We start from the raw sequence: 17,526 nt of genomic DNA, 5'->3' as shown, positions 1-17,526 counted from the left end.
CTGGATGGCCAATGGTGGGGCGGTTGTGGGGGTGAAAGGTCATGGGGCGGAATCTTCAGGAACCTGTCCGACCAGCCTTGGTAACCTGCTGTCTGGGGTACCCGGGAAACACCAATCACAGGGCAAGTCATTACTGGTTAGGCTACAGCTGGAGTACTGCGTGCACAGTTCTGGTCACCACATTACAGGAAAGATGTGATTGCACTGGAGAGGGTACAGAGGAGATTTACGAGGATGTTGCCGGGACTGGAGAATTTTAGCGATGAGGAAAGATTGGATAGGCTGGGGTTGTTTTCTTTGGAACAGAGGAGGCTGAGGGGAGACCTGATTGAGGTGTATAAAATTAGGAGGAGCCTGGATAGAGTGGATAGGACGGACCTGTTTCCCTTGGCAGAGGGGTCAACAACCAGGGGGCACAGATTTAAAGTAATTGGGGGGAGGTTTAGAGGGGATTTGAGGGGAAATGTCTTCACCCAGAGGGTGGTGGGGGTCTGGAACTCACTGCCTGAAAGGGTGGTAGAGGCAGAAACCCTCACCACATTTAAAAAGTACTTGGATGTGCACTTGTAACCTACAGGGCTACGGACCGAGAGCGGGAAAGTGGGATTAGGCTGGGTAACTCTTGGTCGGCCGGTGCGGACACGATGGGCCGAAATGGTCTCCTTCCGTGCTGTAAATTTCTGTGATTCTGTGAATTTCTCAATTCTATCTCACAAACGTTCTTTCAATCCTTTCCACCGACACTTTCCCCCTCGTTGTCTCCCAGCGATGATGTTTGGAGATGCCCCGGGAGTCTGCAATGGCCACACTTGACCTGATCCAAAATGGCCGCCTTCCAACCTCAGCCGGGCCCAGCGACCCTGTCGCTCATTCTGCTCCCAACCTCTCCCACAGGCCTTCCTCTCAGGATAAGGCCGGTTGCCATCACGACGGCCTCTGCCCCGCTTTGACACTTCGGGGCCAAGCCGGTCTGCGGCCTGTAACACATTAGCTAGGCCCGGGCCACTAGGCCGGGATAAATTTAGCCGCCAACTTGACACAAGGCTTTGAGGGAAAATGAGAACGAGTCGAATACATTCCACAATTTAAAGTAGAAAAACATTTAGCAATCTCTACAGTTAATTCGCTAAACATTCACTGTTGACTATAAATGATCCAGTTATAGAGAGAAGACGAAAAGTGTCCGTAAACAGGGTCACGAGTTCGCACGCAGCTCATGTGCTGTCCTCTTCCTCGCCCCGAGTGGTCCTCAGTACCAGTCCTTCCGCGTGCTGCGACCCAGGTTTGGCTTTCGGTAATGGAAGGTGTTTCCAGCGAGGAAGAATCTGTGGACACGTCGGTGTTTTGGGCAATGGCAGGACGACGGAACAATCCAATGGATGCACGGGGTGGTGGGGGGGTGGGGGGAAGAAGCCCGCCCTCTCTGCCCGTGGTGGTCCCCCCGTTAGCCGCATGGTCCGTGTCCGCTGCAATCTCGGCCCCCACCGACGGCTCATCAAAGGAAACTGCTGGGCTGTGGCCTGGAGTTAGAAACTCACCAGGGTGTAGACCATACTGCAGGGAGGGAGAGAGGGAGAGTGAGTCACGGCTCGAGGGAGGGAGGGGGAGTAAGGGGGGGGAGGGAGAGGGAGTCATGGGTGCGACCGAGGGAGGGAGAGAGAGGGAGAGTGAGTCACGGCTCAAGGGAGGGAGGGGGAGAGAGAGAGGGAGGGAGAGGGAGTCACGGCTCGAGGGAGGGAGGGGGAGTGAGGGAGGGAGGGAGAGTGAGTCACGGGTGTGACCGAGGGAGGGTGAGAGAGGGAGGGAGGGAGAGTGGGTCACGGCTCGAGGGAGGGAGGAGGAGTGAGGGAGGGAGAGGGAGTCACGGCTTGAGGGAGGCAGGGGGAGTGAGGGAGGGGGAGAGGGAGTCACGGCTCGAGGGAGGGAGGGGGAGTGAGGGAGGGGGAGAGGGAGTCACGGTTCGAGGGAGGGAGGGAGAGTGAGGGAGGGGGGAGAGGGAGTCACAGCTCGAGGGAGGGAGGGGGAGTGAGGGAGGGGGTAGGGAGTCACGGCTTGAGGGAGGCAGGGGGAGTGAGGGAGGGGGAGGGGGAGTCACGGCTCGAGGGAGGGAGGGGGAGTGAGGGAGGGGGAGAGGGAGTCACGGTTCGAGGGAGGGAGGGGCAGTGAGGGAGGGGGAGAGGGAGTCACGGCTCGAGGGAGGGAGGGGGAGTGAGGGAGGGGGAGTGAGGGAGGGGGAGAGGGAGTCACGGCTCAGGGAGGGGGAATGAGGGAGTGGGGAGAGGGAGTCACAGCTCGAGGGAGGGAGGGGAAGAGAGTCACGGACGCGACCGAGGGAGGGGGAGAGAGGGAGGGAGGGAGCGAGGGAGAATGAGTCACGCGCAGAGGTGGAGGGAGGGGGAGAGAGGGAAGGAGGGAGAGAGAGAGAGAGGGAGAGTGAGTCATGGGTAGCAACAAAGGGAGGGGAAGGGAGAGAGGGAGAGTGGGAGAGAGAGTGAGAGAAAGAGAGAGGGGAGTGAAAGAGGGAGATGAGAGAGGGATTGAGATGGGGAGTGAGAAAATGAGAGAGGGGTGGCGAGAGAGAGGAAGAGTGAGAGATAGAGACGGAGGAGTGAGGGGGATTGAGAGAGGGGAGTGAGCCCGGAGAAAGGTCGGAAAGGAGAGTGGGTGGGAGAGAGTGGCGAGAAAGAGAGAGGAGCTGTGAGAGAGAGAGAGCGCGAGGGGGAGTGAGAGACTGAGACGGAGGAGCAAGACGGGGTGTGAGAGGAGAGAAAGAGGGAGGAGCTGTGAGAGAGGGAAAGAGAAAGAATAATAGAGAGAGGGGAGTGAGAGAGTGAGAGAGGCAGAAAGAGAATTAGGAGTGAGAGTGATGGAGAGAATGGATAAAAGAGAGAGGGAGAGCTTGAGAGGGGGAGGAAGAGAGAGGAGGAGTGAGAGGCGGAAGAGAAAGGAGGAATGAGAAGGTAGAGAGAGAGAGAGAGGAAAGAGTAGGAGGGGAGAAATAGCAGGAGAGAGAGGGAAGGTGAAAGAAAGAGAGGACATGAGATCGAGAGAGAGAGAGGAAATGGAGAGCGATTATGAGAAAGAGACAGAGAAGGCAGAGAGATAGCGATATAGGGTGATAGAGTTAGAGATAGTGATAGAGATAGAGATAGAGATAGAGATAGAGATAGAGATAGGGATAGAGATAGAGATAGAGATAGGGATAGAGATAGAGATAGAGATAGAGTGATAGAGATAGAGATAGAGATAGAGTGATAGAGATAGAGATAGGGATAGAGATAGAGATAGAGATAGAGTGATAGAGATAGAGATAGAGATAGAGTGATAGAGATAGTGATAGAGAGAGATAGTGATAGTGATAGAGATAGAGATAGAGATAGGGATAGAGATAGGGATAGAGATAGAGATAGAGATAGAGATAGAGATAGAGATAGAGATAGTGATATGGATAGAGAAAGAGATAGAGATAGAGATAGGGATAGAGTGATAGAGATAGAGATAGAGTGATAGAGATAGAGATAGAGATAGAGTGATAGAGATAGAGATAGAGATAGAGTGATAGAGATAGAGATAGAGATAGAGATAGAGATAGGGATAGAGATAGAGATAGAGATAGAGTGATAGAGATAGAGATAGAGATAGAGTGATAGAGATAGAGATAGAGATAGAGTGATAGAGATAGTGATAGAGAGAGATAGTGATAGTGATAGTGATAGAGATAGAGAGATAGGGATAGAGATAGGGATAGAGATAGAGATAGAGATAGAGATAGAGATAGAGATAGAGATAGGGATAGAGATAGTGATATGGATAGAGAAAGAGATATAGATAGAGATAGGGATAGAGATAGAGATAGAGTGATAGAGATAGAGTGATAGAGATAGAGTGATAGAGATAGAGTGATAGAGAGAGATAGTGATAGTGATAGAGATAGGGATAGAGATAGGGATAGAGATAGAGATAGAGATAGAGATAGAGATATAGAGATAGAGATAGGGATAGGGATAGAGATAGTGATATGGATAGAGAAAGAGATAGAGATAGAGATAGGGATAGAGATAGAGATAGAGATGGAGATGGAGATAGAGATAGAGTGATAGAGATAGAGATAGAAATAGAGATAGAGATAGAGATAGAGATAGAGATAGAGATAGAGATAGAGATAGAGATAGAGATAGAGATAGGGATCGAGATAGAGATAGAGTGTTAGAGATAGAGATAGAGATAGAGATAGAGATAGTGATAGAGATAGAGATAACGATAGATATAATGATAGTGATAGAGATAGAGAGTGATAGAGATAGAGATAGAGAGATAGAGAGAGCCATAGAGATAGTGATAGAGATGGAGATAGAGTGAGAGATAGAGATAGAGATAGAGATAGAGATAGAGATGGAGATAGAGATAGAGTGATAGAGATAGAGATAGAAATAGAGATAGAGTGATAGAGATAGTGATAGAGATAGAGATAGAGAGAGATAGTGATAGTGATAGTGATAGAGATAGAGATAGAGATAGAGATAGAGATAGAGATAGAGTGATAGAGATAGAGATAGAGATAGGGATAGAGATAGGGATAGAGATAAAGATAGAGATAGAGATAGAGATAGGGATCGAGATAGAGATAGAGATAGAGTGTTAGAGATAGTGATAGAGATAGAGATAGAGATAGAGATAGAGATAGTGATAGAGATAGAGATAACGATAGATATAATGATAGTGATAGTGATAGAGATAGAGAGTGATAGAGATAGAGATAGAGATAGAGAGATAGAGAGAGCCATAGAGATAGTGATAGAGATGGAGATAGAGTGAGAGATAGAGATAGAGATAGGGATAGAGATAGGGATAGAGATAGAGATAGAGATAGAGATAGAGATAGAGATAGGGATCGAGATAGAGATAGAGTGTTAGAGATAGTGATAGAGATAGAGATAGAGATAGAGATAGAGATAGAGATAGTGATAGAGATAGAGATAACGATAGATATAATGATAGTGATAGAGATAGAGAGTGATAGAGATAGAGATAGAGATAGAGAGATAGAGAGAGCCATAGAGATAGTGATAGAGATGGAGATAGAGTGAGAGATAGAGATAGAGATAGAGATAGAGATAGAGATGGAGATAGAGATAGAGTGATAGAGATAGAGATAGAGATAGAGAGAGATAGTGATAGTGATAATGATAGAGATAGAGATAGAGATAGAGATAGGGTTAGAGTGATAGAGATAGGGATAGATGATAGAGATAGAGATAGTGATAGAGATAGAGATAGAGATAGAGAGAGATAGTGATAGTGATAGTGATAGAGATAGAGATAGGGATAGGGATAGAGATATAGAGTATTAGAGATAGTGATAGAGATAGAAATAGAGATAGTGATAGAGATAGAGATAGAGATAGAGATAGAGATAGAGATAGAGATAGAGATAGAGGTAGAGATAGAGAGTGATAGTGATAGTGATAGAGATAGAGAAAGAGATAGGGATAGGGATAGAGATAGTGATAGAGATAGAGATAGAGATAGGGATAGGGATAGTGATATAGAGTATTAGAGATAGAGATAAAGATAGAGATAGAGAGATAGAGAGAGCGATAGAGATAGTGATAGAGATAGAGAGAGCGATAGAGAGAGATAGAGATAGAGATAGAGATAGAGATAGAGATAGTGATAGAGATAGAGATAGAGATAGAGATAGAGATAGAGATAGAGATAGAGATAGTTAGAGATAGAGATAGAGAGAATAGTGATAGTGACAGTGATAGAGATAGAGATAGAGATAGGGATAGGGATAGGGATAGAGATAGAGATAGGGATAGAGATATAGAGTATTACAGATAGTGATAAAGATAGAGATAGAGATAGAGATAGAGATAGAGATAGAGATAGAGATAGAGAGAGATAGTGATAGGGATAGGGATAGAGATATAGAGTGTTAGAGATAGAGATAGAGATAGAGATATAGAGAAAGAGAGAGCGATAGAGATAGTGATAGAGAAAGAGAGTGATAGAGAGAGATAGAGATAGAGATAGAGATAGAGTGATAGAGATAGAGATAGAGATAGAGTGATAGAGATAGAGATAGAGTGATAGAGATAGAGATAGAGTGAGAGATAGAGATAGAGATAGAGATAGTGATAGAGATAGAGTGATAGGGATAGAGTGATAGAGATAGAGATAGAGATAGTGATAGAGATAGAGTGATAGAGATAGAGTGATAGAGATAGAGATAGAAATAGAGATAGAGATAGAGTGATAGAGATAGAGTGATAGAGATAGAGATAGAAATAGTGATAGAGATAGAGTGATAGAGATAGAGTGATAGAGATAGAGATAGAAATAGAGATAGAGATAGAGTGATAGAGATAGAGAAAGATATAGAGATAGAGATAGAGATAGAGATAGAGTTAGTGATAGAGATAGAGATAGAGATAGAGTTAGAGATATAGATAGTGATAGAGATAGAGATAGTGATAGAGATAGAGATAGAGTTAGAGTGATAGAGATAGCGTGATAGAGATAGAGATAGAAATAGAGATAGAGTGATAGAGATAGAGAAAGATATAGAGATAGAGATAGAGATAGGGATAGAGATAGGGATAGAGATAGAGATAGGGATAGAGATAGAGATAGAGATAGAAATAGAGAGTGATAGAGATAGAGATAGTGATAGAGAGTGATATGGTCAGAGAAAGAGATAGAGATAGGGATAGGGATAGAGATAGAGATAGAGATAGAGATAGAGATAGGGATAGAGATAGAGATAGAGATAGAGATAGAGATAGAGAAAGTGATAGAGATAGAGATAGAGTGATAGAGATAGCGTGATAGAGATAGAGATAGAAATAGAGATAGAGTGATAGAGATAGAGAAAGATATAGAGATAGAGATAGAGATAGAGATAGAGATAGAGATAGGGATACGGATAGGGATAGAGATAGAGATAGAGATAGGGATAGAGATAGAGATAGAGATAGAGATAGAGATAGAGATAGAGATAGTGATAGAGATAGAGATAGAGTGATAGAGATAGAGTGATAGAGATAGAGATGGAGATAGTGATAGAGATAGAGATAGAGATAGAGATAGAGATAGTGATAGTGATAGAAACATAGAAACATAGAAAATAGGTGCAGGAGTAGGCCATTCGGCCCTTCTAGCCTGCACCGCCATTCAATGAGTTCATGGCTGAACATTCAACTTCAGTACCCCATTCCTGCTTTCTCGCCATACCCCTTGATCACCCTAGCAGTAAGGACCTCATCTAACTCCTTTTTGAATATATTTAGTGAATTGGCCTCAACAACTTTCTGTGGTAGAGAATTCCACAGGTTCACCACTCTCTGGGTGAAGAAGTTCCTCCGCATCTCGGTCCTAAATGGCTTACCCCTTATCCTTAGACTGTGACCCCTGGTTCTGGACTTCCCCAACATTGGGAACATTCTTCCTGCATCTAACCTGTCTAACCCCGTCAGAATTTTATATGTTTCTATGAGGTCCCCTCTCATTCTTCTGAACTCCAGTGAATACAAGCCCAGTTGATCCAGTCTTTCTTGATAGGTCAGTCCCGCCATCCCGGGAATCAGTCTGGTGAACCTTCGCTGCACTCCCTCAATAGCAAGAATGTCCTTCCTCAGGTTAGGAGACCAAAACTGTACACAATACTCCAGGTGTGGCCTCACCAATGCCCTGTACAACTGTAGCAACACCTCCCTGCCCCTGTACTCAAATCCCCTTGCTATGAAGGCCAACATGCCATTTGCTTTCTTAACCGCCTGCTGCACCTGCATGCCAACCTTCAATGACTGATGTACCATGACACCCAGGTCTCTTTGCACCTCCCCTTTTCCTAATCTGTCACCATTCAGATAATAGTCTGTCTCTCTGTTTTTACCACCAAAGTGGATAACCTCACATTTATCCACATTATACTTCATCTGCCATGCATTTGCCCACTCACCTAACCTATCCAAGTCGCTCTGCAGCCTCACAGCATCCTCCTCGCAGCTCACACTGCCACCCAACTTAGTGTCATCCGCAAATTTGGAGATACTACATTTAATCCCCTCATCTAAATCATTAATGTACAGTGTAAACAGCTGGGGCCCCAGCACAGAACCTTGCGGTACCCCACTAGTCACTGCCTGCCATTCTGAAAAGTACCCATTTACTCCTACTCTTTGCTTCCTGTCTGACAACCAGTTCTCAATCCATGTCAGTACACTACCCCCAATCCCATGTGCTCTAACTTTGCACATCAATCTCTTGTGTGGGACCTTGTCGAACACCTTCTGAAAGTCCAAATATACCACATCAACTGGTTCTCCCTTATCCACTCTACTGGAAACATCCTCAAAAAATTCCAGAAGATTTGTCAAGCATGATTTCCCTTTCACAAATCCATGCTGACTTGGACCTATCATGTCACCTCTTTCCAAATGCACTGCTATGACATCCTTAATAATTGATTCCATCATTTTACCCACTACCGATGTCAGGCTGACCGGTCTATAATTCCCTGTTTTCTCTCTCCCTCCTTTTTTAAAAAGTGGGGTTACATTGGCTACCCTCCACTCCATAGGAACTGATAGAGAGTGATATGGTCAGAGAAAGAGATAGAGATAGGGATAGGGATAGAGATAGAGATAGAGATAGAGATAGAGTGATAGAGATAGAGAAAGATATAGAGATAGAGATAGAGATAGAGATAGGGATAGAGATAGAGATAGAGATAGAGATAGAGATAGAGATAGGGATAGAGATAGAGATAGTGATAGAGATAGAGATAGAGATAGAGATAGAGATAGAGATAGAGATAGAGATAGAGATAGAGATAGTGATAGAGATAGAGATAGAGTGATAGAGATAGCGTGATAGAGATAGAGATAGAGTGTTAGAGATAGAGATAGAGATAGAGATAGAGATAGTGATAGTGATAGAGATAGAGATAGAGATAGGGATACGGATAGGGATAGAGATAGAGATAGAGTGTTAGAGATAGAGATAGAGATAGAGATAGAGATAGTGATAGTGATAGAGATAGAGAGTGATAGAGATAGAGATAGTGATAGAGATAGAGAGAGAGAGAGAGCGATAGAGATAGTGATAGAGATAGAGAGTGATAGAGAAAGAGATAGAGATAGCGATAGTGATAGAGATAGAGAAAGAGATAGAGATAGTGATAGAGATAGAGTGATATAGAGTGATAGAGATAGAGCTAGAAATAGAGATAGAGATAGAGATAGAGTGATAGAGATAGAGTGATAGAGATAGAGTGATAGAGATAGAGATGGAGATAGTGATAGAGATAGAGGCAGAGATAGAGTGATAGCGATAGAGTGATAGGGATAGTGATATTAATAGAGAGAGAGATAGAGATAGGGATAGAGATAGAGATAGAGATAGAATGATAGAGATAGAGATAGGGATAGAGATAGAGATAGAAATAGGGATATGGATAGGGATAGAGATAGAGGTAGAGATAGAGTGTTAGAGATAGAGTGATAGAGATAGAGATAGAGTGATAGAGATAGAGATAGAGATAGAGATAGTGATAGAGAGTGATAGAGATAGAGATAGAGATAGAGTGATAGAGATAGAGATAGAGTGATAGAGATAGAGATAGTGATAGAGAGTGATAGAGATAGAGATAGAGATAGTGATAGAGAGTGATAGAGATAGAGATAGAGATAGAGATAGAGATAGAGATAGTGATAGAGAGTGATAGAGATAGAGATAGAGATAGAGATAGAGAAAGTTATAGAAATAGAGATAGAGATAGAGATAGAGATAGAGATAGAGATAGAGATAGAGATAGAGATAGAGATAGAGAGTGATAGAGATAGAGATAGAGTGATAGAGATCGAGTGATAGAGATAGAGCTAGAGATAGAGATAGAGGTAGAGTGATAGAGATAAAGATAGTGATAGAGATAGAGATAGAGATAGAGTGATAGAGATAGAGATAGAGTGATAGAGATAGAGATAGAGTGATAGAGATAGAGATAGAGATAGAGATAGAGATAGTGATAGAGATAGTGATATTAATAGAGATAGAGATAGAGATAGGGATAGAGATAGAGTGATAGAGATAGAGATATAGAGATAGAGACAGAGATAGAGATAGAGATAGCGTGATAGAGATAGAGTGATAGTGATAGAGATATAGAGATAGAGACAGAGATAGAGATAGAGACAGAGATAGAGATAGAGATAGCGTGATAGAGATAGAGTGATAGTGATAGAGATATAGAGATAGAGACAGAGATAGAGATAGAGACAGAGATAGAGATAGAGATAGCGTGATAGAGATAGAGTGATAGTGATAGAGTTTGAGTTAGTGATAGAGATAGAGATCGAGTGATAGACTTAGAAATAGAGATAGAGCTAGAGATAGAGTGATAGTGATAGAGATAGAGATAGAGATAGAGTTGAGACAGATCCATGCAATGTTGGGACAGTGGGCATTGTGTGAGCCAGACATGGGATTATCAGGGCGATCCCAGAGCTGGGAGTTGCGCAGTGAGAGGTTGCGGGAGAGCTGTGTGGTTGGACCAAGAGGGTAATTGGTGGGAGACGTTGAGCGTGAGAGGAGGAGTGGAGGAGGGGGAAGCAGAGGGAGTATTTCCGTTGGAGGGAATGGGAGGAAGGCTCCACCATCTCAAGTTAGGCGCCAGCCCTACAGAGGGAGAGATAAGAAGTAGTTTTTCTTGCAAAAGTTTATCACAATGTGGAACAGCTTTACCTTCAGAGCTGACCATTGGAAAACAGATCACAGCTTCAGAAAGGACGGGGCAGTTACTGAAACATCAACATAGCGTGAGACCAAACCCGTCCGCCAACAGCAGGCTCTACATCCGTCATGGCCGTTACTATCAGAGATTTGCATTTATATAGCACCTCAGGACGTCCCAAAGCGTTTTACAGCCAATGAAGTATTTTTAGAAGTGTGGTCGCTGTTGTAATGTGGGAAACACAGCAGCCCATTTGCGCACAGCAAGCTCCCACAAACAGCAATGTGATAATGACCAGATAATCTGTTTTTAGTGATGTTGGTTGAGGAAACTCCCCTGCTCTTCTTCCCATCTTTTACATCCAGCTGAGAGGGCAGACGTGGCCTCGGTTTAACGTCTCATCCAAAAGACAGTCCCTCCGACAGTGCGGCGCTCCCTCAGTACTGCCCCTCCGACAGTGCGGCGCTCCCTCAGTACTGCCCCTCCGACAGTGCGGCGCTCCCTCAGTACTGCCCCTCCGACAGAGCGGCGCTCACTCAGTACTGCCCCTCCGACAGTGCGGCGCTCCCTCAGTACTGCCCCTCCGACAGTGCGGCGCTCCCTCAGTACTGCCCCTCCGACAGTGCGGAGCTCCCTCGGTACTGCCCCTCCGACAATGCGGCGCTCCCTCAGCACTGCCCCTCCGACAGTGCAGCGCTCCCTCAGCACTGCCCCTCCGACAGTGCGGCGCTCCCTCAGTACTGCACCTCCGACAGTGCGGCTCTCCCTCAGTACTGCCCCTCCGACAGTGCGGCTCTCCCTCAGTACTGCCCCTCCGACAGTGCGGCGCTCCCTCAGTACTGCCCCTCCGACAGTGCGGCACTCCCTCAGTACTGCCCCTCCGACAGTGCGGCGCTCCCTCAGTACTGCCCCTCCGACAGTGCGGCGCTCCCTCAGTACTGCCCCTCTGACAGTGCGGCGCTCCCTCAGTACTGCCCCTCTGACAGTGCGGCGCTCCCTCAGTACTGCCCCTCCGACAGTGCGGCGCTCCCTCAGTACTGCTCCTCCGACAGTGCGGCGCTCCCTCAGTACTGCCCCTCCGACAGTGCGGCACTCCCTCAGTACTGCCCCTCCGACAGTGCGGCGCTCCCTCAGTACTGCTCCTCCGACAGTGCGGCGCTCCCTCAGTACTGCCCCTCCGACAGTGCGGCACTCCCTCAGTACTGCCCCTCCAACAGTGGGGCTTCTGACTCAATCAGAATTAGGCTCCAATCATACTTGCCTGTTTTCTGGCTGGTTTTGCCTCCCTTCCCAATATTAAGGGGCTTCTCACCTCCAGAACCTAATTCCCTGTGTTTTACCGCTGCATGAAGAAATTGGACAGTGTTCCTTCTGTCTCCTTCCCAAAATATATGACCTCACATTTTTTCTTCACGAAACTGCATCTGCCACTTATTGTCCCACTCGCCCGAGCCTGTTGCTGTCCCCTGTAAAGTGTTTGCATTATGACTGTTGTGCAGTCTCTGATTTTCACCTTGTTGCATCTAAGTCCAGACCATTTATATTTGTGTGCGTGCGTGTGTACAATTTTAAAATTGATTCTGGGGATGTGGGCAAGGCCTAACCTTTATTGCCCATCCCTAGTTGGCCCGAGAAAGTGATGGTGAGCCGCCTTCTTGAGCCGCGGGTTTGAGACAAACTGAATGTATCTCTGGACCACTTCAGAGGCACAGTTAAGAGTCGCCCATGTTGGTGTGGGACTGGAGTCACGTGTAGGCCCCGATCGGGTAAGGGCGGCAGGTTTTCGTCCCTCAAGGGACATTTGTGAACCAGTTGGGGTTTTTATGACAATCTAAGAGCTTCATTTTTTTACTGAGGCTAGCTTTTTATTCCCAGATTTTTAAAGCTAAATTTAAATTCTCAAACTTCCCCCGCGGTGGGATTCGAACTTACGGTCTCTGAATTATTTAATCGAGGTCTCTGGCTTATGACTCCAGTAGCACAACCACTACACCACTGTAGTTAATAATTTCCGATAGATTCCAATGTCCATATTACCATCTCCTCGTGCCTCACACCATAGTTCCTTTGTCTCTCTAATCTCTCCTGCCTTCCACCCTATCACCGACCTTCCCTTTTGTTCATTCCTCCCTGTAATGTATTTGCTTCATGGGTTAGAACATAAGAGCATAAGAAATAGGAGCAGGAGTCGGCCATTCGGCCCCTCGAGCCTGCTCCGCCATTCAATAAGATCATGGCTGATCTGATCATGGACTCAGCTCCACTTCCCCGCCCGCTCCCCATAACCCTTCACTCCCTTATCGCTCAAAAATCTGTCTATCTCCACCTTAAATATATTCAATGACCCAGCCTCCACAGCTCTCTGGGGCAGAGAATTCCACAGATTTACAACCCTCAGAGAAGAAATTCCTCCTCATCTCAGTTTTAAATGGGCGGCCCCTTATTCTAAGACTATGTCCCCTAGTTTTAGTTTCCCCTATGAGTGGAAACATCCTCTCTGCATCCACCTTGTCGAGCCCCCTCATTATCTTATATGATAGCGCAGATGAATACGTGGCTTGAGCAGTGGTGCAGCAGGGAGGGATTAAAATTCCTGGGGCATTGGAACCGGTTCTGGGGAAGGTGGGACCAGTACAAACCGGACGGTCTGCACCTGGCCAGGACCGGAACCAATGTCCTAGGGGGAGTGTTTGCTAGTGTTGTTGGGGAGGAGTTAAACTAATATAGCAGGGGGATGGGAACCAATGCAGGGAGACAGAGGGAGAAAAAATGAGGCAAAAGCAAAAGACAGAAAGGAGATGAGGAAAAGTGGAGGGCAGAGAAACCCAAGGCAAAGAACAAAAAGGGCCACTGTACAGCAAAATTCTAAAAGGACAAAGGGTGTTAAAAAAGCAAGCCTGAAGGCTTTGTGTCTTAATGCAAGGAGTATCCGCAATAAGGTGGATGAATTAAGTGTGCAAATAGATGTTAACAAATATGATGTGGTTGGGATTACGGAGACGTGGCTCCAGGATGATCAGGGCTGGGAACTCAACATCCAGGGGTATTCAACATTCAGGAAGGATAGAATAAAAGGAAAAGGAGGTGGGGTAGCATTGCTGGTTAAAGAGGAGATTAATGCAATAGTTTGGAAAGACATTAGCTTGGATGATGTGGAATCTATATGGGTAGAGCTGCAGAACACTAAAGGGCAAAAAACGTTAGTGGGAGTTGTGTACAGACCTCCAAACAGTAGTAGTGATGTTCGGGAGGGCATCAAACAGGAAATTAGGGGTGCATGCAATAAAGGTGCAACAGTTATAATGGGTGACTTTAATATGCACATAGATTGGGCTAGCCAAACTGGAAGCAATATGGTGGAGGAGGATTTCCTGGAGTGCATAAGGGATGGTTTTCTAGACCAATATGTCGAGGAACCAACTAGGGGGGAGGCCATCTTAGACTGGGTGTTGTGTAATGAGAGAGGATTAATTAGCAATCTCATTGTGCGAGGCCCCTTGGGGAAGAGTGACCATAATATGGTGAAATTCTGCATTAGGATGGAGAATGAAACAGTTAATTCAGAGACCATGGTCCAGAACTTAAAGAAGGGTAACTTTGAAGGTATGAGGCGTGAATTGGCTAAGATAGATTGGCGAATGATACTTAAGGGGTTGACTGTGGATGGGCAATGGCAGACATTTAGAGATCGCATGGATGAATTACAACAATTGTACATTCCTGTCTGGCGTAAAAATAAAAAAGGGAAGGTGGCTCAACCGTGGCTATCTAGGGAAATCAGGGATAGTATTAAAGCCAAGGAAGTGGCATACAAATTGGCCAGAAATAGCAGCGAACCTGGGGACTGGGAGAAATTTAGAACTCAGCAGAGGAGGACAAAGGGTTTGATTAGGGCAGGGAAAATGGAGTACGAGAAGAAGCTTGCAGGGAACATTAAGACGGATTGCAAAAGTTTCTATAGGTATGTAAAGAGAAAAAGGTTAGTAAAGACAAACGTAGGTCCCTGCAGTCAGAATCAGGGGAAGTCATAACGGGGAACAAAGAAATGGCAGACCAATTGAACAAGTACTTTGGTTCAGTATTCACTAAGGAGGACACAAACAACCTTCCGGATATAAAAGGGGTCAGAGGGTCTAGTAAGGAGGAGGAACTGAGGGAAATATTTATTAGTCGGGAAATTGTGTTGGGGAAATTGATGGGATTGAAGGCCGATAAATCCCCAGGGCCTGATGGACTGCATCCCAGAGGACTTAAGGAGGTGGCCTTGGAAATAGCGGATGCATTGACAGTCATTTTCCAACATTCCATTGACTCTGGATCAGTTCCTATCGAGTGGAGGGTAGCCAATGTAACCCCACTTTTTAAAAAAGGAGGGAGAGAGAAAACAGGGAATTATAGACCGGTCAGCCTGACCTCAGTAGTGGGTAAAATGATGGAATCAATTATTAAGGATGTCATAGCAGCGCATTTGGAAAATGGTGACATGATAGGTCCAAGTCAGCATGGATTTGTGAAAGGGAGATCATGCTTGACAAATCTTCTGGAATTTTTTGAGGATGTTTCCAGTAAAGTGGACAAAGGAGAACCAGTTGATGTGGTATATTTGGACTTTCAGAAGGCTTTCGACAAGGTCCCACACAGGAGATTAATGTGCAAAGTTAAAGCACATGGGATTGGGGGTAGTGTGCTGATGTGGATTGAGAACTGGTTGTCAGACAGGAAGCAAAGAGTAGGAGTAAATGGGTACTTTTCGGAATGGCAGGCAGTGACTAGTGGGGTACCGCAAGGTTCTGTGCTGGGGCCCCAGCTGTTTACATTGTACATTAATGATTTAGACGAGGGGATTAAATGTAGTATCTCCAAATTTGCGGATGACACTAAGTTGGGTGGCAGTGTGAGCTGCGAGGAGGATGCTATGAGGCTGCAGAGTGACTTGGATAGGTTAGGTGAGTGGGCAAATGCGTGGCAGATGAAGTATAATGTGGATAAATGTGAGGTTATCCACTTTGGTGGTAAAAACAGAGAGACAGACTATTATCTGACTGGTGACAGATTAGGAAAAGGGGAGGTGCAGCGAGACCTGGGTGTCATGGTACATCAGTCATTGAAGGTTGGCATGCAGGTACAGCAGGCGGTTAAGAAAGCAAATGGCATGTTGGCCTTCATAGCAAGGGGATTTGAGTACAGGGGCAGGGAGGTGTTGCTACAGTTGTCCAGGGCCTTGGTGAGGCCACACCTGGAGTATTGTGTACAGTTTTGGTCTCCTAACTTGAGGAAGGACGTTCTTGCTATTGAGGGAGTGCAGCGAAGATTCACCAGACTGATTCCCGGGATGGTGGGACTGACCTATCAAGAAAGACTGGATCAACTGGGCTTGTATTCACTGGAGTTCAGAAGAGTGAGAGGGGACCTCATAGAAATGTTTATAATTCTGACGGGTTTGGACAGGTTGGATGCAGGAAGAATGTTCCCAATGTTGGGGAAGTCCAGAACCAGGGGTCACAGTCTAAGGATAAGGGGTAAGCCATTTAGGACCGAGATGAGGAGAAACTTCTTCACCCAGAGAGTGGTGAACCTGTGGAATTCTCTACCACAGAAAGTAGTTGAGGCCAATTCACTAAATATATTCAAAAGGGAGTTAGATGAAGTCCTTACTACTCGGGGGATCAAGGGGTATGGCGAGAAAGCAGGAAGGGGGTACTGAAGTTTCATGTTCAGCCATGAACTCATTGAATGGCGGTGCAGGCTAGAAGGGCTGAATGGCCTGCTCCTGTACCTATTTTCTATGTTTCTATGTTTCTATAAGATCACCTCTCATTCTTCTGAACTCCAATGAGTATAGGCCCAACCTGCTCAACCTATCCTCATAAGTCAACCCCCTCATCTCCAGAATCAACCGAGTGAACCTTCTCTGAACTGCCTCCGATGTAAGTATATCCTTCCTTAAATACGGAGACCAGAACTGCACGCAGTACTCCAGGTGTGGCCTCACCAGTACCCTGTACAGTTGTAGCAGGACTTCCCTGCTTTTATACTCCACCCCCCTTGCAATAAAGGCCACGCTCCATTGGCCTTCCTTGCTTCTTTGCTTAAGAATTCACAGCAACACATTGCTATTAGGAACTCGTTGGTTTATTAGCAAAGGTTTCACAATCACACTACACATTACCGGTTCATCCACCAGGCTCACAACCACCTGCCCCATCGTGGATCCCGGAACCCAACTGGCCGGGGTTTTATTGAGTCTTGTGAACATCACGTGACTGGCTAAGCCACTCCCAACTCGACAGCTCTACAAACCCATGAGCGTGCACTCCCCTCCCCTCCCCCCTTTTCTCTGCCCCTACACTGGCTTAAAAACCTGTTACGTCTCAAACTTTTTCCAGTTCTGATGAGGGCTCATCGCCCCGAAACGTTAACTCTGTTTCTCTCTCCACAGATGCTGCCTGACCCGCTGAATAGTTCCAGCATCGTCTGCTTGTATTTAAAATGGAACCTGTCTATGTAAACACCTCATGCTGAAGTCATGTCCAGCGCCTCCACTGGTGGGAGGGTGTAATTACAGAGACCGAGCGCAAGAGAGCGATGTATATAGAATTGCAGCACGAAAACAGGCCATTGGGCCCCACTGCTCCGTGCCGGTGTTTATGCTCCACACCAACCCCATCTCACCCCATCACTGTACCCCTCTATTTCTTTCTCCCTCATGTGTTTATCCAGCCTCCCCTTAAATGCATCGATACTATTCACCTCAACCCCTCGCTGTGGCAGCGAGTTCCACATTCTCACCA

At 45.8% G+C, this 17,526-nt stretch overlaps 1 protein-coding gene across 1 annotated transcript in view; it reads right to left on the bottom strand.

Annotated features, from left to right (window-relative positions):
* Window positions 1–1,509: 1,509 nt before the first annotated feature.
* Window positions 1,510–17,526, bottom strand: part of LOC139239364 (protein cornichon homolog 2-like) — a 234,482-nt gene continuing 218,465 nt past the window's right edge. The window contains exon 8 of the mRNA XM_070868040.1: window positions 1,510–1,554. Coding sequence (XP_070724141.1) covers window positions 1,527–1,554 — 28 coding nt within the window. The 3' untranslated portion in view covers window positions 1,510–1,526. The remainder of the gene's footprint in view (window positions 1,555–17,526) is intronic.

The sequence above is a fragment of the Pristiophorus japonicus genome, chromosome 27, assembly GCF_044704955.1.
Source record: "Pristiophorus japonicus isolate sPriJap1 chromosome 27, sPriJap1.hap1, whole genome shotgun sequence".
Classification (NCBI taxonomy): domain Eukaryota; kingdom Metazoa; phylum Chordata; class Chondrichthyes; family Pristiophoridae; genus Pristiophorus; species Pristiophorus japonicus.
The sequence above is the reverse complement of the archived record's forward strand: the minus strand, read 5'-3'. Positions and strand labels throughout refer to the sequence as shown.